The sequence below is a fragment of the Tetrahymena thermophila genome (genome assembly GCF_000189635.1).
Source record: "Tetrahymena thermophila SB210 genomic scaffold scf_8254167, whole genome shotgun sequence".
Lineage (NCBI taxonomy): Eukaryota > Ciliophora > Oligohymenophorea > Hymenostomatida > Tetrahymenidae > Tetrahymena > Tetrahymena thermophila.
The window spans coordinates 53,807-79,809 of NW_002476075.1; the positions used below are offsets into that span (position 1 = coordinate 53,807).

Consider the following 26,003-nt stretch of genomic DNA (forward strand, 5'->3'; position numbering starts at 1 on the left):
TGATTGATTTGAGATTTGTTAACTGAAACAAACAGGTTAATATTAATTAAACATCAAAAGAATGCATAAGAAATTTCCTGCAATTTTAAGTGATATTAATGGAGTTCTACTTAGAAATAAATTAGTTATAAATTCACGTATTAAGCAAGCAGTTCAAGACTTGAGACAGCCACTATTTACTTCAACTCATGCTAAATTTTAAATACCATTTATGTGTATTACAAATGAATTTTATGCAAACTAAAGTCTGGTAGCAGATATGATTAATTCTTAATTTCAATTATAAAATGAATTTTAGTTAGATTAAAAACATGTAGCTCTTAGCTTCAGTCCTCTACTTAGATACAAAGATTTTTTTTAAAACAAGTAAATTTTATTTATTGGAGATTAAAGTAGATAAAATTTCTAAATAGTTGCAGACCAGCTTTAAATAAAAAATTTTCTGACATAAAATGATTATTTGAACTTAATATAGCAATATTAATCTAAGAATTTATTTGAAGAAGAAAAAAATTTAAATTAGAGTATAGAAGTTGTTCTTTTATTCAGCAGCCCTTAGTTTTGGGAGGTGGCTCTAGGTATATTTGATTCAATAAGATAATCTATAGGTTATCGTTAGAGCTAATTATTTCAAAGCCCTTCCTTTATTGCTATGCATAATGATAGTGTTGAACTTAATGAATAATAGATTTGTACTCTACCAAGAATCAATATGGGTACTTTTAATGAGATTTTTAAAAAACTACATTCAAAGTTGTATCACTTAGATCCATAAATTAATATGATGGGAAAACCTGAAAGAGAGTCATTTGAGTATTCAAGTAATAATTTAAAATGAATTTATATTTAAAAAATAGCAATTTTTACAACAAATAGTTTATTTTTATATGTTAATATATCATAAATATTGTATGTTATTATTTTACCATTCAATTTAAATAAGCTAAAATTATAATTATATTATTATCAAACAAAGGAGGAGTGCTTAGAAAGTAGATAATTGAAAGCATAGGTAAAATTGAAAGATCAGAAGATTTGATATCAAATTATTACATGATTGGAGACGATCCTTACAGTGACATATTAGGAGCAAATAACTATGGCTGGAAATCCATATTAGTTAAGTACAAATATATTTTTTATTTTTAAAGAAAATTAAATTTAAAATAATATAAAAATAAAGAACTGGAGTATTCTAAGGTAAAGAAAATGATTCTATGTATCCAGCTAAATATGTAGTTGATGATTTTTATGAAGCTATAAAACTTATCGAATCACTTGAAGGAATCTAAATTATAAAAGATAAATGAAAAGTTTTGAAAGAAAGTTAAAATTGAAGGTTAAATCTTATTTAAAAGCAGAAATAAAATGAAAATAAAACTAAATTAATGTATTAAATTTAAAACCATTTTAATTTATGTAATTATTATTAAATTTATTTATTTTATTCTTGTATATAAAAAATATTTATTTATTTGTTACTTGTAACTTTACTAGAATAATATTCAAAATGTATTTCCTTGATAGAATTTATTATTTAAGCATAGATATTATTTATCTTTTTGATTATTTGTTTGATTTATTTATTTATCAGGAAATTCTAGAGTATATTTTAATTTAAAAATCTAATTAATTGGTTGAATTAAATTTTTCCGCTAAATAAGTGATAATAATTAAATAGCCTTAAGTAATTTCATAATGTAAGAAAATTAAGACAACGCTGCCAACAACCCTTAGTAGAATGGCGAAAAAGATAAAAAAAACAAGCAAAGGGATTTGAAAAAACTATAAAGGAAGATTGATATCATCAAAGAAGGAGAAATTAAAGCAAAATAGTATCTAAAAAATCAATGATAATAAAACTAATATTTATTATTATTCAAAAATAGGAAATATTTTTAGGAAAGTAAGATAGACTACGACTAATTTTATGAAACATAATATTAAAATTTTAGAGTATACTTTTTATATTATTAGCATAGTTTAAATGAACAACTCTAAAGTAATTTTATGCATTTTAAAATAGAATCCTTCTTTAAATGGGTGGAGAGTGACAGTGAAATAGGCAATAAATGAAATAGATGAAAAAATGAATACAGATAAATATTTTATACAATTTTTGACTTCTATTGGGAGAGTTTATATATAGAGATTAGTAGAAGATGGTAAATTTAGCATTATACATATTAATTAAATAGTGTAAGTCAATATTAAATGAAATAAAATGAAAAAATAGCAATAGAAATCAAAGAATCAGGGGAGTCAGATGAGAGAGTGCATCTCACTGAAGATCATATAAGGGAGGCTTATAGAAAATAAAAAAATCATTCTAGGGATATTGATTAATAGTAGCATTTAAAAAAAATATTTGATTGAATTTTAGATAAACTAAATAACTATTATACATTTTTATCAATGTCTAAATCAAACAAAAGGTCTAACTAGCTTTTTTAAGTAGTAGACATTACTTCTATAAATTATCCTTATTAAAATAATTATTTATAAATAATATTTTATTATAAAAAATAGCTATTAATTATAAAATTATTAAGATATTATATGTATGTATATGTGTATGGATATATATTTTTATTTATGTAAGTATGGATGCATGCATTCATACGTTAGTCCTTGTATTTTTATGTTTTGTTTAAAAGTGAAATATTTGATTAAACGCAACACATAAAAATTAAAATATGAGTAAAATTAACAATAAAAATACCCTAAATATTATTATTTTAAAATTTAAATTTAAAAAATCTTTAATTTCGATTAGATTTTGAGATGTTAATTAATATTATTAAAAAATTATTTAATATTTTTAAGTTTTTTAAGGATTCACATTAAATAACTAATGATATAAATATTTAAATTTCAAAAAAAAATTAATGAATTATTAAATTTTATATTGATAGAATCACTTTAGCATTTACCAAAGAATTCCAATTAAGCCAATAATAAATAGGATTAGAGTAATATCTAAGCAAAACTTACTTGGTTCTCTAAGCTATTTTTATAATAATAAAAATATGAATAATTTAATTTTAACTAAAATATTACTTATGTTACTAAATTTTTCATTCTTTAGGTTTAATTACTAAGGATAGTATTCGTTTTTTAAATAATTTAATTTGATTTTCCAACTTAGCTTCCAATCTATTTTTATTTCTATTTTTAAATTTAAAATATTTAACTTAACATTAGATTATTAAAATAGATTATTATAAAATTACTTCTCCAATTTCATTTACTTTATTTTCTAAAATTTTTGCTTTTTCATAAATACTAACTAAAATTTATTCTTATATTTAGTTATTATGTTCAATATTTTTAAAGCAACTTAAATCTTTTTTATCAGGTTCTTATCTGTTTATCCTATTAGTTTATCTATTTATATCCAAAATACCTAATTATATTATTATTGACATAATTTTTAGGTTAAAAAAATATTTAAAGTTATTTTTACTTTGCTAATCTACTTCAGAATATTTGACAGGGTTTTATACTAATTCAATATCATCTAGATTAAGTATTGTTGAATTTAAATCACATTCTTACATGATATTTTCAATTTCTCTTTTCAGATCTTTGTATTTTTTATTTTAAAACTCGAAAAGCTATTTACATGTATCCTTTTATAATTAATTCAAAATAATTTTGACTAAAATTTATTAAAATAAAAATTTTACTTTTTATTTAGCTTGCTTATTGAGCAAATTATAAATTGATTATATCAATATTTAACAATCATTTATAATATTATTTATCTAGTACTTTTAAACTATAATTTTTGGGTTAGGTTTACTTTTATTTTAACCTTAATCTTAGATTTTCTAAATTTATTTTATTTGCATTATCTTATCTTTACACTCAACAAATAAAACTTCAAATTTGTTATCAGCATAATTTATCTTTCTCTCTATTAAAAAAAATATTTATTATCATTAAATACAAAAATTAATTCTATTTTTATTTATAAAAATTTAAATCAAATTTAGGAAAGGAATGTTAATAGTTACTGATGAAAGAATAGCCTCCTAGTTGCTTATTAATATCATACAACTTATCCAACAAGAAAGAAACTTAATGTAATTTATCTTTTTTACCCATTATGCTTTAAAAAAAATGATTTAGTTTAGTAATGATTTAAAAATAATAAATAATTTATTCTTTTCATGAGCTTAATTTAAAATGAGAGAGTCAGTCAGATGATTTAATAAATAGTTTCATGATTTATTTGAATAATTGACTCTCAGAATAAGTAGATCAAATAACTAAGAATAAAAATCTGAACCAATTAATTTCAAAATAAATTCTTTCTATTTCAAAATCTTTTGAAATCGAAAACAAAAAATTTTGTATTTTGTTATGATAAGTGAATATGAAAAAATACTTTTGTTATTTATTAATTAATTAGATTGAGATTACAAATTTAATATAAAGAGATGAATAAAATACATTAACAATTGTTAATTATAAATATGATTTTTAATATATAATAAAATATTTGAATAAGCAAAGAATGTAAAAATTAGAATTTATTTATTTATTCATTTAAGCATAGTCCAAAGGATACCAACTAAACCAACAATAAAAAGGATTAAAGTGATATCTAAACAAAATTTACTTGGAGCTCTATACTGTTTATTAATTAATAAAAAATATGAATTAAATGATTATGCTGATTGATTATAATAAATTACTTTTGTAATTAAAACTTTAAGCCTCTAATTTTAAGTGTCAAGTATTTTATTAGTTTCATCTACTTTTTTAGTAACCTTTACGATTTATCCTTAAATATGATCTTATTTCTATTTATTATAAGAAATTATTCATTTATATTAAATCTATTTTAAAATAGATCTTACACTGCCAATATTTTTAACTTTGTTGTCTAAAGTTCCTACAAGCTCATAAATGTTGTCAATAATTTCATCTTAAACTTTATTATTTGCTTCAATATTTTTTAAAGCTGCTTGTTCCTTTTCATCTGCTTCATACCTTTATCCTGCATTTCTTGGTCCAGCCACTCCAAAAACATCTAGTTAAAAATATTGTTTAATAATGAAATAATAATTTTCATATGTATGCCTTACTTAATTTATGCTTATCTGAATCTGGAATAGCACTTTTGCTTTCATCTGCTTCGCTTAATGGTTCCTCTGGAGGGTTAATTCCATTCTCTTTCATCATTCTATATAGGATATTTTTCAGATTTAAATATTTTTTGTTCCTCAACTCCAACTCTTGCTTATTTGTTTCCTTTAAAATGGTAAAATAGCTTTAATTTTAAGACATTTCTACCCAATTTAATTAAATTTTTTTAATAAATATTAATCTTACTTTTTTTTTAGCTTATTTAGTCAAAACTCTATCCATTTCTTCAACTAATTTTTAGCAATCATATAATTCACTACGAATTTAATGTTCTTAAACAACGACTTCTCTATCTCTTCCTTATTTATTTTGTCTTTAATCTAAATTTTTTTGAAGTCCTCTGACTTTCATCATTCTATCGCTACAATCTTTAAATAAATTTTCGAATTCTCCCTCAGTACCTTTAGCTTTCTCCTCTATTAAATAAAATGAATGGTCAAAACTAATTAATTATGAGCTTAATAAGAAACTAATTATTTACTGATTAGTTCATTTCCTCCTAAATCCTTGTTAATTTAGTATAACTTTTCCATAAGAAAAGAAACCTACTACAACTTATCCTTCTTTCCCATTTTAAATAATTACTCTTAAATGTTAAAATTTGCTTGAAAATAGCAGTTTTTGATAAAATTAGAGTTATCTTTGAATATTGCAAATCAATAATTTATTTTAAGCAATAATAATCATATATTTTGAAATTAATATATTCTTTAGATAATATAGCCAAATTCACTTATTAGTTTTTTTAATAGTTGATAATTCAGAATTCATACGACTATGTTAAAGATAATTTTACAAATTTTAACTCAATTGTTTTCTATTTTAAAAAATTTTCGAGCTGTTAATCAATTTAACAACTAAAATTAGTAAATACTTCTATTTTAAAATAACTATACTTAAACATAAATAAATTTTATGCAATTTTAAATAAAATATTATGAAAGTAAGTATAAGATTAAAAATGATTAATATAATTAAGAACTTAATATGAACTACCAAATAAATAATATCAATGAAAATTTAAACTTAAAATTAAAAAATTTTCATTTAACAAATATTAATAATTTTATGATAAAATTATTTATTAAAATATTTGCTTTTATGGTGTTTGAAATCAAATAATAATTTTAAAAAAATAATATCGTTTCAAATATAATTTTAACTATTAAAAACTTGGTCGAGCAATATATGACACAATTTTTTTTTAAGAAATCAAATACACTTAGTATTTTTATAATAATGCTAACAAAAATTAAATCCCATAACTTTTCAAAGTACTTAAATTTAAATAGATAAATCATTTATTGTTGTTGCAAACACTGTTATTTTTTTAATTATTTTCAGTAATGAAATATTTTTAATATAATAAATTTTAAGGATAAAGTTAAATTTTACTTCAATAATTGAACTTTATAATAAAATTAAAATAACTGATTTCTATTGTAGTACTTAAGTAGTTATTAAGTATTTATAACCTACCAAAACTACTTAATATTAATAATTAAAATTCAAAAATATAATCTAAATTTAATTTGTTAGGAATATCAACCTTAGTTCAAGAGCTTGTTATAAAAATGACTTTAAATTGTAAAACTATCCTAAATTAATATAGTAAAATATTCTATTTATGTTACTACAGATTCTAGTTTTTTAATAATATAATAGTGCATGTGTGCATACATATATACAAAATATATAATAACTTAAATAACTCTTACTTTGAAAGAAATTTTATTATTTGTTAATTAATATAAAAATTTTAAACAAAAATCTGTTAGAAGTAAAATTCTCAAATTTCAACATTTAAAAATATAAGCATTAAAGTTACAAATGAATTAAGCTCCTATGGACCCATTATCACCTAATAAATCATATATGAGTATGTAAGGATAAACCAATACTTTAGGGCTAGAAAAACATGTCAAGCACATTTTTATGCAAACATAGAATACGATTGAAACATTAAATGAAGAATTAGAGAATCAAAAAAAGGTTAACGAAGATCTATAGTGGAAGCTGACAGATTTAAATTCTTAAAAAAGTAGTTTGCAAACAAAGACTAAAAATTTAGAATAGGAGTTACGTGACCAAAAGATAAAAGTTGAAGATCTTTTAAAGAAGAAGAATGACTTTAAGTCATAAATCTAAATTATGAGAAAAGAATTATAAAATATAAATGATGACTGGGAGAACAAAAGAAAAGAGCTTCTCCATCAAATTAATCAACAAAGAGAACAATAAATTTAACTTGAAGATGAACGCAATCGTGAAAAAATAGCATTTGAGCAAGCTTCAAGACAGTACTAGCAAAAGATAGAGTCTATTACTAATTCAATTCGCTCAACTAATGCAGAAATAGCTAAGTATTAGGGATTGATAGCCAAGTTGAAAGAAAGAGAAAAATTCTCTATGGATACAATTATGAATGAGACCTTCAAATTCAAAGAGTTCCTTGAGTCACAAGTACCCGATAATGTCCATGGATCAGGCATGGAAGACCTAAATAAATTAAATTGATCATTTTTTGCATTCATAAAATTAAAAATTAAGCGTATTATTTATTCTAATCATCCAATAACTAACTAACTAACTAACAAACAAACAAGCTAACTTTATATATAATTATTTAGTCAATTCTCTAATAGAATTCCATATTTAGTATAAAGAGTGATAAAATAAGTTAAAAAAACTAATAAAAATTATTTTAAGATATATTTATTTACTTTTTTTGTAAAAATTACGTTATTTTTCAATAAGGATCAAGTGATTTTAAATAAAATTATAAATTAAAATTTATTCTAACTACCTTTTCTTGTTTTTTGGATAAAAATTTTCTTTCCAGTAAAAACCAGTAAAAATAAATAATTATAAATAATATTTATTTGGTTTCTAATCTAAAATTTATTTAATATTTCTTGCAACACACTAAGTAGCATTATTAATTTAAATGAAAATTCAATAAATTTCTTTCTCATACTTTTTTAACAAACATATTTATTAAAAAAAAACTATCTAAAGTAACTATAAAATATATTTATTAGATCTAAATGTTTTTTAAATAATTTAAAAGAAATTAATTCTTCAAATTAATTTATTGATAAATTTCTATGTTATAATATTAATTTTATTTGAAATAAACAATTTAATCCATTTTAATTTTACAAAAATTTTATCTAGTAAAAATATTAAATGATATTTTAATTATTTTGATTTTTATTTATTAAAGAAAAAATTTAAGAGTATTCAAGAATAATAATATATTGTACTAAAACAGATATTTAAGAAAATTTTGTTAAGTTGTTTTCTACTACAAATATGTTCTAAAATATTCTTAAAATTAAATTAATTTCATTTCAATACTTTATTGGTTTTAAAAAATATTTAAAATTGCAAAAAAATATTAAAATTTAAATCTATTTTTACAGAAAGAATAGATAAATAAAAGTAGCTAATATTTTAAGTATAATGACCAGTACTGTTAATTTTCTAGTCCTGAATTCAAAAAGGCAAAAAATATTATTTTATTCTATGAATTATAAAGTCTCATGGATAAATTTTTATCATATATAATTTATTTACCTAAATAATATTTAGAAATATTAAAATAGTTATTGGTGATAAAATAAGTTTTTAAAAGTATTTTAGAAGATGAATTTTATACTTTAGATGATGAATTACAAAAAATAATCTGATAAAAACTAAAAAATTGCCTCAGAGATATCACCAACAGCTAATTATGATAGATAAATTAGTATAAAATATTCTTTTAATTATAATATGGTTAAAAATATATACTTAAATTATAAAAAAAACAAACCTTCATAAGAGGATGATATTCATCCATTTTTGTATACTAATTAAAAAATAGATAGAATTAATCATAAAATATTTCATTGATATTTAATTATGAGTATTTATTATTAAAGCATTAAATGCTATATTTAAATTATTTTTTCTGATTATATCTGATTTTTTTTTCTAGTGCTTATTATGTTCACAAGTGTCTATAAGATTTAATTGGTATTGTTTCTTTATTGTTTTAAATTAGATACTAGATTCTTTATTTTCATATTTGATCTGGAAGGATATTAGTTTGTACCTGATATTTTAAATATTCTGGTTTGCTTCATAACAATCTATTTGGAAAAAGTATTTATATATATAACAAAATTTTTAAATAAAATTAAATATTTTTAAATAAAAGTGGATAATTCTAAATATTTAAAAACATTTATTTTAAAAATCAAATGAATAGCTTATTAAATTAATAACAGATAAGTAGGTGGCTTAACATTTAAATCCTATCTGTGAAATTAATTTAAATTTGAGAGTTGAAAAGTTGTAGTGGAAATTAATTACAAAACATAATTAGGAGTTGATAAAATTATTTATAATTAAGTTATTTATATTTATATTTTAAAAAAATTACTTTAGTTGTTACTTTATAAAAGAAATTATAAAAAAAAGATGCCGTAAAAAAATGAATACTCCGTATTTATCTTCTTATTTATGTTTTTTTTAAATTTAAATTTGAGGATTTCATAAGTAAAAGCTAATCATATTCTACAAGATTTTAATTATGTCAGATCAATTTTCAATGCGTATTAAAATTAAATGATCTATTATGGATTTTTATTTTTGTAAAATTTAAAAGTCAAATAAAAAAACCAATTGATTAATTAACAATTAATTAATTCATTTATAATTTAGTTTGTCATCATTATATGATATTAAAACTAATATAGTGATGTTTTATTTCTTTTATTTTTCAAATTAATATATAGTGAACAAATAAATCAATTAACAAAAGACTATTAATTTTTAATGTATATTTCTTTTCTCTATTATTTTATTTATCTATATTTTGAATCAATATTTAGATAGATTCCTTCATCTTTCAATTCATACATTTGTTCAAACTATATCAAATTTAATTATAGGCAACTATTTCTAAAATTTTTTAATCTGATTGTCATTTTAACTAAATGATTAATCAATTAAGTGAAATTTTTTCTATTTACTTTTATCCATTCATTTTGTAAAACTAAAAAATTATAGTATTAATTTATTCTTTCATTTGCTTGATTTTCTTTTATATTAAAACTCAAACACTTTAGAATTTTCTTTAAAAACTACCTTTTTGGTGTTTCTTCAATTATTTTTTGTGATCATTTTTTATTTATGTATATGAATAATAGCCTATCTCAAATGAAATTCAATGAATAATTTAGGTCTATAATATATGTTAAGGATTTGTTAATTACTTAAACTTTATTTAATGTTAAGCATTTATGTTTTAATCTAAATATTAATGAGTTTTTTTACTATTCTGAATTTTTTTGTTCTTATTATAACCTGTTCATTAAAAATGATTGAAGTTTTAAGTTTTATCATTCAGAAAATTATTGTATCACTCTACTTTATTTAATATAACATCTAAGATTAAAAATTAATAAACAGTTAAAACTATTAAAATATTTATCTAGTAGTTATTTTATCTTGAGATATTATAAACGAATTATTACAAAAACCATAAAAAATTTAAAAATCAATACAAATTTTTGATATTATGATGATAGAAATAAGCTTCTTAACAACTGATCTTTCAAAAATATATATTCTTTTAATTACTAATCTAATTTTTACTTTTTGTTATCTACATATTATAAAACGGTTTTTAATTAAATACAATATTTTTTTATTTATGGGTACTATTAGTAGAAAATACTTAAAAAATAAAAACTAATGGTCATAAAATATATTTTTAAGACGACTTATTAAAGGAAATTGCAATATATTATTAAAAAAATTAGTACTAGCGCCTATTTTTCAGTTTTGAAAAAAGAATAAATTCTAATAAATTGGTAAAAATACATCAAAGTAGTAAATTTTAAAGAATTTAAACTATTGTTTAGAATAAAATGTTATTGAATTCATTTTATCTAAGTAAAAAATTTGTATTAAATGCAGCAAACAGTTAGTTTAATTAATATATTGTATAAAAAAATACTTTTATTTCTATTATCTTTTAAATAACAAATTAATTTGATAGATAAATAAATTGATTTCACTTAAAATATTTTATAAAAAACTACTTATTTAGCAATAAAGAAGCAATATATTCGATTATTTAAATACCAAGAATATTTCATGTAAAATCTTTACAAAAACAAAAAATTAATTCATTTTTGATTGAAATTTAATAATACTTTTTTACAAGATAAATGGAAGTAAATTCTAATAAATAAAAACAATAAATTGAATTTTGTATTATTCAATGTATTTTATTTATTTTTGCAGTCTCCTATTTAATTAGATTAAGAACAATTATATTTTTATATGTGAAATTGTATAATATATACACAAATGATAGCAAATATATACAAATATATGATTTATAAATAGTTCCCCACCTTACCTCTTTATATTATCATTATTTAGCATATTGCTTTATCTTACTAATAATAATAATAATAATAAAGATTAAAGGATGAATGAGTCAGCTATCTTTTGATGATATATAATAAATATTATAAAAAGAAATTTAATAAATCCATCATCAAACTTGTATTTTAGTGAATTTTTAATATACACACATACATACATATAAACATACACATACACAAATTTATTCATTGAATCTGTCATTCATTCACTAAATAACAAATACAAGAAAGAAAGAGAGAAAAGGATTAATACTAAATAAAACAAAAGATAATTAAGGAGTTTATTCCTCAAGAGTCTTTCATGAAAAAAGATTCTTTCGCTGATACTAGCGATAATAGGGATCATATGCTAACTCTATCAACTTAAAGCCAAGAAGATGAGTAGCTTCATCATTAAAGAAACTCAGTTGCAGTTGAGAATTAGAGCAACAAAATTAATAAACACTTCTTGTAAAAAAACAAAGGTTTAGAAGAAGGTAGTGATCTTACTAGTGAAAGTACTACTAATTAAAAAAGTATTGATATAAAACGAGGATTCAAATCCACTACTCGCAATAAAGAAAAACTTTCTTTGGTTCTGAATGAAATCTCTCGCGCTGCTGGGAGCAGATCAAAGACCTCCATAATTGCAGCAGAAGAGTTTTCCTAAAAGAATTCCTGCTAGTAAAAGTGGGTTAACACCAACCTTGAAGACTAACAAGATCATTTTTAGAGTTGCGAAGATTTAGATAATGATCATGATGATTAATATAAACTAAGAAAAACATCTATAGTATCTATTTATTGCAAGAAAAATGACATAACGTTTGTATCCTCACCTGAAGAGTTTGCACTAAAGGTAATGAACAACAAAAGTAATGTCGATGAAGAAACTCCTCATCTTTCACAGCTCTAAATTGAACTGATTATTAGCAACAAGGATTGTGAAGAAAATTCTCATAATTCTATGTAAAACTAGTAATAGACTACTTAAACTTGTCAAAAAAAAATTCCTCCTTAAAAATTCTCTACTGAAACAGACCCTTTAAACGAAAACAGATGGGTCTAATCACCTGCTAATGGAATACTCCAGAAATACCATGCGATTAGTGAAGTAGAAATATAATTAGAAGAGAAAGAGGTCCAGCTTATAGAGGATGATGATTATAATTTAATGATATCAAGTCCGCATTCAAACAGCTCCTACCAGAAAGCAATTTAAATCCATAACAGCTTGCTAAAGGAGTTTTAAAATGAATGCAAGAAGACAGAACAATCTGCTTCTAGTTTTAGTTAAAAAATAAGCGCTTTTGACCTTCTAATTTCCCTCCAACAAAACATTAAAAATTATTGATTGAACTCACTCACTCACCCACCCAATTTCTAATCGATATAACTTTCACAATTTAACTCAGTAGTTTTTATATAGAATTCATTTAAAATTAAAAAAAAACAAAAAAGCAAAGCAAACCAAAAACCAACCAAAGAGAAAAACAAAAACAACACTCTAATTAATTACCAACGAAAGGAGTTTTAATTAAAGAAAATTTCTGATATGTATATTTTTTGCAAAAATTAAATTTTAAATACTTTTCAAAAAATAATATCAGAAATACCATTTCCCTTTATTTATTTATTAAATTACTCACGTAAGATCTGCTTTAATTTTTAATAGCTTAACTAATTTTTCTTTAATTCTAACTTAACTAAAATCTTGAAATTCATTCATTGTTTTATAAACTTTTTTAAATAAGTCAATTCAATTATTTATAATCACCATCTAACCTACTTTTGAATATAACTATTTTCAATAATAATATAATAACATTAATAATTATTCCCTATTCAATCTTCTATGCCCACAATACTAATAACTCTCACTACTTAGTAGATTAAAGAAATAATAATATCATAATGTAATATAAGGATCTTTAGGCAATTCATAAATATGTAATTTAATAAGTCATTCTTAAAAAGAGAATAAATATATTTATAAGTTAATTTAATATTTATCTTGCTAATATAGGCGGCCTTTAATAATTTAAAAATCGAATGATTACCTCAAAATAATAAAATTGGTTTAAGATCACAACAGCTGATAAAAAAGCTTTTTATATTTATAACTTAATCAGCTCCTAACCAATTTAAATAAGAATTCAAAAAAATAAGTTGTGACAGATAGTTATATTTTAATAGACTTAAATATGTTATACTGAATACAAAAAATTATAACAATAATAATCTACTTAATAATCTTTAATTCTAAATAACTTTCATTCTTGCTCTAAATTAAAAAGAAAACTACACACACTCAAATAATTAGTATTTAAAATACCTATAAAGAAAAAACTATTAAAACTAAATAATTAATTCTTAATCTAAGAAATTAGTTAGTTAAAATCATAAAGAGGATATTTACTAAGATTTATGAAATATTGTTTAATTATTTGTAAGATTAAATGAAAACATAAGTTAGATGCGATTCTATCTTATAACAATCTACTAAAAATGCAATATCTAATAAACCATATGAATCAATATCCTGGCCACTAACTAACTGATTAATTAGATTATTTACTATATATTAAATTTGTTGACTACTTTATATAAATTACTTTGCTATGTTAATCATTTAATTATATTCCTGTTTCTTGTTTGTTGTACATAAATTTGTAAAATATTACTTTTAAGGTTTTCTATTTTAAATACTTATTATTTCCATAAAATAAAAACATTTGAACTTTATTATTAAGTTAAATAAATCAAACTAAAACCATATTAAGTAACTAAAATCAAGATAGGTAAATAAAATAAATGCTAGTAGTCATAGCAAATTTAATAAATAATTGAAGTAACATTTAATAAAACATAAACAAAAAATTTGTTTGATAGATAGATTTATTTATATAAAGTGAATTATACTCATAAATTACAAGCCAAAGTGAATTTTGATGTTAAAAAAAAAAAAAATTAATATGGGAGTATTTTTATAAAAAATAAAATATTCTGTTTCATAAAAACAAATTAGCTTTATAATGTATTTATTTTGATTTTTTTTATTTGATTTTTATCTTGTATTATTTATATATTTTAATTAATTAATTTATTTAATTGTCTTTTTATTTATTGTGTTTATTTATTAGGTTAATTTTTTCTTTCTTTCTTTTTCTTTTATTTAAATAATCTTTCAAAATTAATTTTATTATCTTTTTTTTTAATTTAATTATAATGATTCTTGTCTTCCTATATTTTAAAAAATACTTTTTATATATTAAGTAGAAATAAAATGCTTCCAAATGATTGATGATATTTGATGATGATGAATGAGTTTATGATGAATTTTGAAATTACCGGTACCTCATAGAGGTCCTAATTATATTTTTTAGCTTACTAATTAATATATCTAATTCTTGAATTGAGTTAATAATAATAATTATTTTTCAATAATTATCACCTTTAAAAACTGTTTTGAGGCGCTTTTAAATAAAGCGTGCTCTCATTTCTTTGAGAGAAAGATATCTCCTTAAACATCTTAATATTGTTATTTGCACCTAAGAGTTTAATGATGGTGGAGATATTTGGATATTTAAAAACTTATTTTTCCTCAATTCATTCATAGACATATTTAGTTAAACTTCTTTTTTATTTTTTTATTACAAATTTTTAATATTTAATTTATTATTTTTTTCTATTAATTTCCTTTGCTATTCTTTCAGATAAAGATTTTTCCCCCACTTTTAATAATTTTTTTTTTCCTCTTTTTTATTTCAAGGATATTAAATAAATTTCCCACCTCCTTATGAAATCAAATGAATTTAAAATTTGAATTACTTTCTGTCATTATTTGTTAATTAATTTTTTTAATAAATGAAATAGAAAATGAATTAAAAATACAAAAAAAAGTTTTAAATTTATGATAAAAAATCTATTAACTAGCTTATCAAAAATAAATGAATAAAAAATTTAAACAAAGACTCAAATTAAGTATATCAAAAATGCAGTGATTGTTATTATTGATAAATAATTTAGAAGCGCAGAGCAATTAGAAGCCAATTCAGAACTAGCTGTCGTAAAAGTAATTGAACGTATGTTACTATCATCCATTAGTGTATAGTTATTTCCTTCTGTATAAACTCCTATGTAGTAAACTGTGTATTTTGTATTTGGTTGCAAATTTTTTAATTATAAAATCCAAGTGATTTCAGCCTAATTTTAATTAATAATAAATTTTATAAAAATGATTTTTAATAAATTCTAAATATTAATTTAAGCTTTATTTACAGGGAAGTAAGCAGATGCTGCAGCATTCGGATAAAGATTATCTTGATCCAAACCTTAATAAATTTGATATCCAGTAGGTTAAGAAGGAGAACCAAAAGTAATATAATCTGATCTAGTATTATCTGGAGTAGATTAACCATTTAAAGTACATTATATAGAAAGAGGATTCAAGGTCATACCTGTACATGTGTGTAAAGGACTTGAACTTTATAAATATCTAATAGAACCTGCTACAGGTTGTTCTAAATTAGGATATGTGTATCTTGTGCTTGTTAATGCAACTGCATAAATCTAGCCACTAAATAGCAATCCCAAGTTTGTTATATATGCCCAAGTGGAGCTAATTTATCCCATAACCGTATCAGTAGCATTTGTAGCCCATTACAAGTCTGATGATTTTTTAGATGTTGGAGAGTTAGCAGCTGATCCACCTAATGTCCTGTCAGTGAAATCTAATTATGTACCTGATTAGTTACCATTATAATCTTCAACATATACATGAGCTACAAAGTCAAAGCCAGAAGGTAAGCCTTTATTTTTAAATTTCATAAAATCAATTTAATAATATTTAATAATTACTAAAAGGAGTAATTAATTATTCTAATTCTTATAAAAGATTAATTTATTTTAAATTCTAATTTACCAGAAATAGTGAACGAATAAGAATTTGATGCTGTGTAGGTTGTATATTCAGCCATCACATAGGGGCTAGCAAAATAATCTGTAGGATAAATTTTTGCTTTTAGCTATGGTAAACTAATTCTCTTTGAAGCTAATTTAGCTGCAAAAATGTAAATAGTGCAAGGAGAACTAACTTAAATAGTAAAATCAAATCCATCAGATTTTATAACATGGTTTGCATTATAGATTAAAGGACTGGTTGAATCTGGCTTAGAAATAATAAAATTTTGCACTCTATTAATTAATTTAAAAGTAGATATTGTAATTAATTGCTATGACACGGAACCATCAGCAGTCAAAAAAAATATAACTTAGCCAGAAGTACCTTTTCATTTTTATTCAAAAAAAAAAATGATTTTTTTGCTCATAAAAAATTTAAATTTATTATTAAACTTTTATTAGTTAATTAATTAATTTAAGTTTTAGTTAAAATGTTTTTATTTTATAAACATTTACCTTATGTGTATGGCCCTACAGATACCCAGAAGTATCCAACCTAATTCTAAGTATTAAAAGTCAGTTGCTATGGATAAACTGTCAAATACATTGGAATTGTTCCTAATATTCTAACATTTACATAAAGATTGCTGAAAGGAGCGTTAGTTAGTAACACTTTGATTGGATTACTTCTTCCACCTGATGGTACACTACCTATATTATCTACTTATATTAATACGCTATTTTGGTTTGAAAATATTAAAGTAACTGGGCGAACGTTGATAAAGTTAGATGGTGCTCCAGTTTTATCCCATTATACAAACAATTATTAAATAGAAATTTAATTAGAAATTCCTATTTAGAACGTAGTTGAAAGCTATCCAGCCTATTTTTAAAATAATAAAAATTAGTTTAATTAATTTTAATCTTGAATAGTTTTAATTTAAAATAAATGATAAATATTTATTTACCTTAATTATAATTGGAGTAAACTAAATAACAGAAGAAAAACTTGGAGAGATTATTGGTGAAATTTATAAATTTTAAGTTATAGCACTTGCTATAGAAACAGTAATTGCAGATGACCAAACTCCTGTTTACAATTAAATTTAAGGATTATCATTATTAACTGTGATAAGTGGGCCATTGTGTGTAAAAACTGGAGTTAAGAAATTATTAAGATTATTGAATGTCTGCTAAACAACCTGTAAAGTTCCACTATTATACAGAGAAACAGTCTATTTATTTTTTTTATTTAAAATTTTCAAATTTATGTTTATTTTTACATAGTTAATTAAGGTTTATTTAAAAGGTAAATTTTGATTTAGTTTTATATTTTTATATTTTGTTAAAAAAAGTTTAATTTATAATCTAAATTTACAGGGTACCCAGGTTGAACACCCTAATCGTAAGGATTAGGAATTTATGACATTTTAATAGTAATTTATTGATTAGCACTAGCAACGGTGTTTTAATTTATTTACACAGTATTCCCTATTGGTGTTACGCTTATAGGTGTTGTTCCAGCTGGACTATAGGTTAATGATTTAGCTACCCATAAATCTGATAAATCATATCCAGATTATAACTATATACTTGTTATATCAAATGTGGTTGCAGTTCCCAATAACAAAAAGAACTGATAATCAGCCATTGTTCTAGTAAAAGATGATCCTAAATTTCATTAATTTATACAAAATTTATTGGTTTATAAAAAATAGAATCAAAAAATTATTTTTTTTTTAATAATAACGAATTATCCATAATTTATTGATTGGTTTATATTTAAAAATATTGATTTTAAATGAAGTAACAAATCCTTAATTTATTTTTGTAATCAAAAAAAATTTTAATTTATTTTAAAGTAGTTTGGTAATTTATTTTTAGTTAAATATTTTGTTAATTATTGACACAAATCTACTAAAATTAATTTTTGTAAAGTGAATTTAAAAAATTTTTTTAAAGGCTTAAAAAAAAAGCAAATTGAATATTTTATTTCTTTATTTTTATTGGGCTTAAATAATAAATAAATATTTAAAACTATATTATTACCAATATTCAGATTTTACATAAATAGAATTGAAGGTGCAGGTAAGGTTTAAGTAGCTGAAGCAGCTACATTTTATGAATAACTGTAAGCATGAGTTTTTGTCTACATGATAAAGCATTTTATATTAGGAGATTTTCCGCTTGAAGGATTTATAATACCTATCAGATTTATTGTGATAACTGTTGATGATGTTGAAGTAAAAGACTTAAGATTGCTCATTAAAATTTACCAATTTCCTACTGTGCATTAGATAGGATTATTAGCACTTATTTACAAGTCTGCTGATTAACATTATACTGACTAACCTAGTTCACTTGAATAATCGTAAGAAAATTCGAATAGGATAGAAGTATTTGAACTATAAATTAAAAAAATAAATTTAAATATTTTATTGATTTTTAGTTTTAAAAATTAATTGTTAGTTTACTCAAAATTATAGTTAGGATATAGCTATATAGTGTAAGTAGCAATTTAACCTTCATTCAAAGGTGAATATGAGAAATTTTTCACTTTTAATACCTAAGCTGACACACCTGTTGTTGCTTTTCTATTTGTTGTAGTTGTTCCTGATTCATCTAAAGTAACTTAATCATATTGAGTAGATACGACCACAACACCTGTACTAAGTTATGGTCCTATATTTTTAACATGTGGTATTGATATAATCACTGGTTACATACCATCTACAACATATAAATAATCATCTAACTTTATTTTAACAATAGCAGCTGTTTAAGTCGTATCCATTGTACAGCTCATAAATGTCGAAATAGCTCCAGATACCTTTTAATAAAAATAAATAAAGGGATTGCTTAGATTATCTTAAATATTGATGGAAATAATCTCATAAATACAATTGTTAAATTTAATTTCAATTTAAATATTATTATTTTACCTGGCATCTAATGTTAGGAGCATCTAAAAAGAACGAAGGACCAAAGTCGTTAGGAAATTGGAGCTAAATTATTCCTAAAGGTGGGACGTCATAGTTTGGATAAAAGGATACTGTATAAGTTCCTGGAAAATTAGAAACTTCATTTGCAGCTGGGTTGGAAGGGTTACCGTTATCAGGAGTTACTGTAAAATAGTTGAAGTTAATTATACCTGTGGGTAACTTCCTAAGTATATTCAAAGTTCTAACACTTCTGTTATAATCAATGGTTAATCCTTCTTGTGTTTTTGATTTAATACCAAAAAAGTTTGTTATTCCTTAAATAGGTGGATTTCTGATATCTAAAATTTATAAATTGAAGTTCATTTGTAAAAAAGTAACAAAAATTAAATATATTTATTGAAATTTTACGCAACATTCTGACATAAATCAAAGTATTAGCTGGAACCTTTTTAATACCTAAGATTGTGTAGATATTTACGTTTATTTGATAATGAGAGCTTGATGTAAGAGGTTATCCATCTATGGAAGAAATTCCAAAGAAAACTTGGATTTAAGCTGTTGGAATATTCGGGTCAGCTAATGTACTTCTTGACAAATCAAAGAAGTTAGGTGGAAATATAAGATCTATGCTACCGTTATCTGGTAAATCGTGCTAGAAGCTAAATAAGAAATCAAAATTCACATTAGTTCTCAGAGATTCAAAGTATTAACAAGTAATTTTTGCAGATGCCAATGAACCTGAGTTGAAAGGAGTGAAAGAAGCAAAAATACCAATCTCAATAATCATTTAAGTAGTCCCTTTGATACTTAAAATCTAAAGAGTTCCTTAAAAGTCTGAAGCAAATGAAGGATTCGTAATCCCTGTAAAATAAAACGTGATTTGCTATTGCTGCAAAATATTCTGTTCATAAATAAAAAGTGTTTTTTTAAATATTTTATTTTTTTTTATAATTTACTGAATTAACAAAGAAAAGAACCCAGCCAGCTTTAGGATAAGTTTTACATGGAATTTTAACAGTGCTACCAACACCGATATAGCAAGAGAGTCCATTTCTTGGTAGAATATATTACATAGGAGTAGTATTTTGAAGCTACGGAAATATAAAAACTAAGTAGTCTCCAGTGATTAATCCTTTATTTACTCCTGGAGTGTAAAATATAGATGTTGTTGACATTTAACTGACTCCTGCAGGATTAAATATAGGAGCAGGGTTAGAAGGGTTGTTAGGATTTTATGAAGCAGTGGAAGGTTGACACACAGGTATAGTTGTAGTATCTTAAAATATTAGCTACTCTAATCTATAATTTGTTACATATATTTGTATCTTTATCGTTAGGGCAGAGTTGGTCATTGATGGGTTCTTAAAATTTGGGAAATGAAATTCAACTTAGGAGTTAGCAGTAATTTGTCCATAATTTGTTATCTAAACTGTGACAGGAGTAGCACTTGCTGTTGATGAAGTTACTTGGCACAACAAATCTCCATTTAATTAGATTGCTTTTATATAAATTTATTTAAATAACGAAAAGATTTATTATTTATTCTTTTTTAAGTTATACGTAACATAGACTAAATTCCATAGCAAGGAAAGTTTGATAAGGAGTACGACAAGCTTGTAAGGCCTAAGTCATTAGCAAATGCTGCTGCTCCTGTACCATCTACTATTGGAAAAGTTATTACAACTCTACTAGTCTATTGAGTATAATCTGAGAGCCACTGACTTTAAGGTAAATTTTGGCTTGCTTTAAAGTAAAATTTCATCATGCTGTTTTGCTAACAATCGTAAGATAGTTGAACGATATTAAAATTAGCAGTTACAGGTAAGATACCTGGTGGAGTTTATGTATTATACATAGTAGAGTGATTCTAAATATTTGTAGTACCTGTAGCCTATATTTATATATTAAATTTTATTTAATTCAATCTTTTTTAATCAAAATAAACATTTATAAATAGCAAAACAAACTTACAACAATAGAAACACCAATAGGATAATTAGCATAAGAACTTAAAATATTTTAGACATTAATAGAAACTGTAATAGGAGTTGAAACTAATACTCCTGGAGTGATTATTGCAATATTTGAATATCCGTTTGAAACTGCAGTTTAACAGTTGTAAGTGGAAGGAGATGTAATTTTGCAATTGGTTCTATCAATTGTGAAACCTTGAGGAAACCAAACCCATAGATCACAAGCGGCGCATATCTGTGTCGTGATTGAAAACTAAACAGCTTTTTTTATAATAACAAAGTTTAAGATTAAAATGATAAATTATTTGATTAAGATTACTATTAGTTGCTCCTGCTAATTGGTTTGTAAAGTTTGGTGGAGAAGAAACAGACACTGTTGAAGATTTTATTGTTAAAGTCTAAGGATTTGTAGCAGATGTTGCTTAATCAATCTTTTAAGTTTATAATGAATCATAATATGTGGTAATTTAGTATGAAGTAAGAGGTGCTGACGAATTTAGTTTTAAAAAAATAAATTAAATTTTATTAAAAATACTAAAATTGTTACATGTATTTCCATTATTTACTTCAAATGCTATTTTGATAAGCTTTTAACCTGAAATTGCTTAGAAATTTGAGATTGTGATTATATTGGTAGTAGAAGATATAGAAACTTAATTTGTACTTGATATATCTTACAGTCCAGAAACGACTCTTAAAATAAATCTTTAAGGTGGACTGGCTACATTTAAAAAATATTAAATAACAATCACTCCTCCTTTTGGAACAGGATTTGTAGTAATGAAAGCTAGTTCATGCTATACTAATTCACCTTATATAAAGGGATATGCTGGGGCATTTACAAACATAAGGCTGAATGCCTACAATTATATCTAATTTATTGCTCCTGGATTTAACTAAGTTTCTAGATTTTAAGTGTTTTATTCCAAAATTGTATTTGCACCATTTATCCAACTTTATACTTTAAGAATATTAGTCAATCCTTTTGATACAGGATTTAATACATTTGTAATTGTAACTGTAATTGCAGAAGCAGGTATAATAGAGGATGACTATTAATTAAAAAATATTAAATTAAATATTAGTTTGTTATGTTAATTAAATTATAAATTATTTAATGGAAATTCATCATCTCTTTAAATATATTTTTATGCAAATTTTTATTTTAATAAGGTGCTATATTCAGTTTACATTTTTAAAATGCGATTTAATTTTAATTCCTATTGCTTTTTCTAGTTAATGTTTGTTGTAACTTGAAAAAAAATGTAAGTACGGTTATGATTAATTAGTTGTTATTAACAGGAGTTAGAACTGCACCAGCAATCGAAGATGTAAACACACTGTTAGTCTAAAATTACATAGCTGTATTTGCAAAACTTACTACTATTGATCCTCCGATAGGAACAGCTATAGTGGTAGTAAATTAAATGTTATAGTTAGATATAGTATTAATAAACTAGCTACTTAGAGTTACAGAGTTAATAACTAATGTAGTTGGAGCAGGACTAATAATTCCTACTTAGCCAAATGCATTATTATCATCCAATAGGTTATAATTAAGTTAATATGATGCAAATCTTCTAGTTTGTATACTAAACATACCTGTACCTACTTAAGCAGCTGGATTTTAGATATTGTTAATTTATATTTTATAAATTCCTGCCTTCATATCTGGGACAGTTATAACAAATAATCCAGCTGTATTTACATAATTTATGCTCAAAGGACCAATTAAACTCTCCCATTACTATGAGACTGTATTAAAAGTTAATCCAGAAACATAATTACCTGTAAGTAAACCAGCATTAATACTTATTTAAACAGGAAATTATATTAGAATTCCGTCTCCTATTTATTTTTTAAATCAAAATTTTTTTAGTTGATGACATTTTTTAAAAAGATTAATATATTTTTTAATTTATGATTGAAAATGAATTCTTCTTTAAAATTCTTATTTACAAAGAATACTATTGATAAGGTTTTAATTTAAACTGTTGGTAGTTTTTGAATTGGATGGAATGTTTTTATTTCTCACCTGATAGTAGATCAGTTTATGTAATAAATTAGAAAATGTACGAGCTAATTTCTCCTGCATTATTAACTGATAGTTCAATAGGTTTTCTTCCATATGGTAATATTTAAAGAGTTAGTGTCTGGCGCAAAATGTAAATAAAAATCAGATAAAAAAGTTTCAATTTCTCTTAAAACAACTTCATCGCACTTATTGAAAACAAGTTTTTAGAAAATAAAAACTTGAAGTTTAGTAAAAATGAGTAGGTTGGTAGTAGGTAATTACTTATTAATATTGATTTTTTATTTATTATTGAATAAGCACTTTTAATCAATGTATTATGAATCAAATCTTATCAGAATAACATGAAATCTAGCTGTATTTGCCAAATCTTAGACTTTATTATTATTTATTTAACTTTTTGTAAACAATTTTATAGCCTGAATTTCAAATCTTCTCCCTATAATAAGATTTTTCATTTATTTCTTTATACTTTATAAAAAAGATCTACTTTAAAAAAATATACATAGCTATTACATACATAACCAAATAAGCTTCAATACATACAAATATGCATATTTATAATAAATATTCTTATAAAAAGAATTTACTCTAACTCCTCATAAGTTGAGTGCGCTCCCCTAAGTTTGAATTTTGTTATATGGCTATTAAATAATACTAAGAATTTAATTTTGATTTTCTATTTGTGAACATTATGATAAATATGATTATACAGTATTTATAATATATTTATTATTTGAACTAAATCAATTTAAAATTGATGTTAAAATAAAAATATGCTTCAACTTAAATTTTTTCCATTTTTTACTTAATTTTTAAGAATAATCCCTTTAAAAATATAATAAAATATTATGAATTTTAATGGAAGAGCTAACCCATATTACAAATTAAGTTTAATAATAAATATATTTTCTTAACTAATTATTTTTGTTTACTGCAAAATATTATTAAACTTTAACTCATAATAAAACAAAAATATATTTTGAAAAAATAATTTTACTCATTTTCAATGAAAAATTAATGAAATATATAAATAGAAGTAATTATGAAGTTATTGTTGAAATTTATAAGCTTTTTATATTAATTTGTAATTCATTTATTCAGCATATATTATCATTAGAATTTCTTCTTGAACCACTTTTAATAGAAGCAGTGTCTTGGTTTGTGTCTTTTTAGGAAATAGTTTATAAATCGCTCAAATAAAGTAGAATTTTAGAAATTGAAAGCTGGGCAGATTAAAGCTTTTGAGCTAAATGTTAGTTTACTGAAAAGCAAGGAGTGACTCTTGCTTGCATTGATTCGTTTGCATAATAAGTGGGTTATATTTAGCAAAATTAATTGTTAAAATCGGTTAAAACAACAGCATAAACTCTGGAAGGATAATGATCTTAACTATTTTCAGTAATGATTCTTGCATAAACTAAGAAATAATGTTCTTTTATCATATGTGCTCTAACATCCATACTATTTTAAAATATTTATTGATACATTTAAATAAAGCTGTTTTAAAAAAAATTTAAAAAAAAAAAAAATTAATGTTTTATTGTGCTTTAAACAAAGTAGCAATAATTTTCGAAAATCAAAATATTGGTAAATATCTGTAGCATTCATTTAATATGTCGAATAACAGATTGTATTTATTCTAAAATCAAAATGATGAATTATTTCAATATTTAATTTTATATAGATAATAAATATACGGCTAGTTGATCTTTACTTTTACGCAATACTTAAAATAATCTTCTATCAATTCTTCTTTGCTTCTTTGCTAAGTCAAATCAATATTGTTATCTCTGGCTTTTGTAAAAATTGCCTATAAACTTTAATAATCATTGTATGACTAGAATTCTATAAAACCATCATCTGTTTACATGTAATTAAATTGTAAATTTAAAATCTATTTTATAAAAATTAGTAGCTAGCTAAGTAACTTTTTGGGATATTCAGGATATCTATTTGAAAATTAATAAATATACTTTAATTATATTAATGTTTATAAAATTAGATAGATTCTTTTTTTATATCAAAAAAAGCGCTAAAACATTCTAATAACACTTATTTTATATTCAATCTTTAATTTTTTTATTTGCAAAATTTTAGATAAAATCAACACAATTTATAAAATATGTTTAAAAATATAAAATAAATTTAGTTTATAAATATGCCTATTTAAAAAATTAAGCTCATTTTTTAAAATAAAATAATTAAAGATATAAAAAATAAATTTAAAGAGTTTTCAAAATTATTCTGAATAGACTCCATTTTTTATTAAAAAATTAATTAGATTAACTTTTTTGGGTTATTTTTTATTTATTGATTTTAATATAATATTATATTGCATTCTACATTATCCTATCATAGAAATAAATAATTTATATCCTAAAAAAAATAATTTTTTATACTTCTGAGTAACAACATTTAGGTATATTCACCAAAATCAATATGGAATAAGATAAGTTTAACAAAAAAAACTATTTCTTCTCCTTTTTATATTGCTTTTGAAGCTGATAATTTTCAGATTTTTAAAATGAAAATATTTTTTATATCAAATTATTAAATTAATGAAGAGAAT

General features: G+C 22.4%; 10 protein-coding genes across 10 annotated transcripts; 4 read left to right on the plus strand and 6 right to left on the minus strand. All coding sequences in view use genetic code 6, as the record gives it.

Moving 5' to 3' along the window:
* Nucleotides 1–61: 61 nt before the first annotated feature.
* On the plus strand, nt 62–1,310 carry TTHERM_01002680 (HAD-family sub IIA hydrolase, TIGR01456, CECR5 containing protein, putative; the record flags this gene model as incomplete). The annotated part of the gene is made up of 3 exons (XM_001030866.3): nt 62–821; nt 977–1,124; nt 1,184–1,310. The coding sequence occupies 3 exons, from the start codon at nt 62–64 to the stop codon at nt 1,308–1,310; spliced, it is 1,035 nt and encodes a 344-aa protein (XP_001030866.1).
* A 388-nt stretch (nt 1,311–1,698) lies between these two features.
* TTHERM_001002681 (hTAFII28-like motif protein) lies at nt 1,699–2,376 on the plus strand (the record flags this gene model as incomplete). The annotated part of the gene is made up of 4 exons (XM_012800499.1): nt 1,699–1,835; nt 1,890–1,956; nt 2,027–2,165; nt 2,237–2,376. 4 exons carry the CDS (start codon nt 1,699–1,701, stop codon nt 2,374–2,376), a joined length of 483 nt encoding a protein of 160 aa, XP_012655953.1.
* Nucleotides 2,377–2,917: 541 nt separating this feature from the next.
* TTHERM_01002700 (transmembrane protein, putative) lies at nt 2,918–4,152 on the minus strand (the record flags this gene model as incomplete). Its single annotated transcript, XM_001030868.2, has 6 exons — nt 4,020–4,152; nt 3,690–3,919; nt 3,467–3,632; nt 3,234–3,406; nt 3,061–3,168; nt 2,918–3,007 (listed from the first exon to the last, which is right to left on the minus strand). The coding sequence occupies exons 1-6, from the start codon at nt 4,108–4,110 to the stop codon at nt 2,918–2,920; spliced, it is 858 nt and encodes a 285-aa protein (XP_001030868.2). The 5' UTR covers nt 4,111–4,152.
* Nucleotides 4,153–4,550: 398 nt separating this feature from the next.
* On the minus strand, nt 4,551–5,729 carry TTHERM_01002710 (syntaxin-73 protein, putative; the record flags this gene model as incomplete). Its single annotated transcript, XM_001030869.3, has 6 exons — nt 4,551–4,640; nt 4,704–4,811; nt 4,869–5,041; nt 5,097–5,262; nt 5,344–5,573; nt 5,639–5,729. The coding sequence occupies 6 exons, from the start codon at nt 5,727–5,729 to the stop codon at nt 4,551–4,553; spliced, it is 858 nt and encodes a 285-aa protein (XP_001030869.1).
* A 1,258-nt stretch (nt 5,730–6,987) lies between these two features.
* TTHERM_01002720 (hypothetical protein) lies at nt 6,988–7,674 on the plus strand (the record flags this gene model as incomplete). Its single annotated transcript, XM_001030870.1, has 1 exon — nt 6,988–7,674. The coding sequence occupies one exon, from the start codon at nt 6,988–6,990 to the stop codon at nt 7,672–7,674; it is 687 nt and encodes a 228-aa protein (XP_001030870.1).
* A 1,373-nt stretch (nt 7,675–9,047) lies between these two features.
* On the minus strand, nt 9,048–9,700 carry TTHERM_001002729 (transmembrane protein, putative; the record flags this gene model as incomplete). The annotated part of the gene is made up of 2 exons (XM_012800500.1): nt 9,048–9,293; nt 9,587–9,700. The coding sequence occupies 2 exons, from the start codon at nt 9,698–9,700 to the stop codon at nt 9,048–9,050; spliced, it is 360 nt and encodes a 119-aa protein (XP_012655954.1).
* A 2,204-nt stretch (nt 9,701–11,904) lies between these two features.
* On the plus strand, nt 11,905–12,936 carry TTHERM_01002730 (hypothetical protein; the record flags this gene model as incomplete). The annotated part of the gene is made up of 1 exon (XM_001030871.3): nt 11,905–12,936. One exon carries the CDS (start codon nt 11,905–11,907, stop codon nt 12,934–12,936), a length of 1,032 nt encoding a protein of 343 aa, XP_001030871.1.
* Nucleotides 12,937–14,593: 1,657 nt separating this feature from the next.
* Nucleotides 14,594–14,944, minus strand: TTHERM_001002731 (hypothetical protein; the record flags this gene model as incomplete). Its single annotated transcript, XM_012800501.1, has 1 exon — nt 14,594–14,944. One exon carries the CDS (start codon nt 14,942–14,944, stop codon nt 14,594–14,596), a length of 351 nt encoding a protein of 116 aa, XP_012655955.1.
* Nucleotides 14,945–15,557: 613 nt separating this feature from the next.
* Nucleotides 15,558–23,615, minus strand: TTHERM_01002750 (hypothetical protein; the record flags this gene model as incomplete). The annotated part of the gene is made up of 17 exons (XM_001030873.3): nt 15,558–15,788; nt 15,864–16,393; nt 16,507–16,869; nt 17,001–17,367; nt 17,453–17,719; nt 17,863–18,155; nt 18,534–18,889; nt 18,959–19,314; nt 19,427–19,764; nt 19,835–20,327; nt 20,383–20,924; nt 20,987–21,317; nt 21,398–21,660; nt 21,719–21,886; nt 21,947–22,451; nt 22,673–23,247; nt 23,435–23,615. 17 exons carry the CDS (start codon nt 23,613–23,615, stop codon nt 15,558–15,560), a joined length of 6,159 nt encoding a protein of 2,052 aa, XP_001030873.3.
* Nucleotides 23,616–24,531: 916 nt separating this feature from the next.
* Nucleotides 24,532–25,454, minus strand: TTHERM_01002760 (hypothetical protein; the record flags this gene model as incomplete). Its single annotated transcript, XM_001030874.4, has 2 exons — nt 25,132–25,454; nt 24,532–24,895 (listed from the first exon to the last, which is right to left on the minus strand). Exons 1-2 carry the CDS (start codon nt 25,302–25,304, stop codon nt 24,532–24,534), a joined length of 537 nt encoding a protein of 178 aa, XP_001030874.3. The 5' UTR covers nt 25,305–25,454.
* Nucleotides 25,455–26,003: the final 549 nt, after the last annotated feature.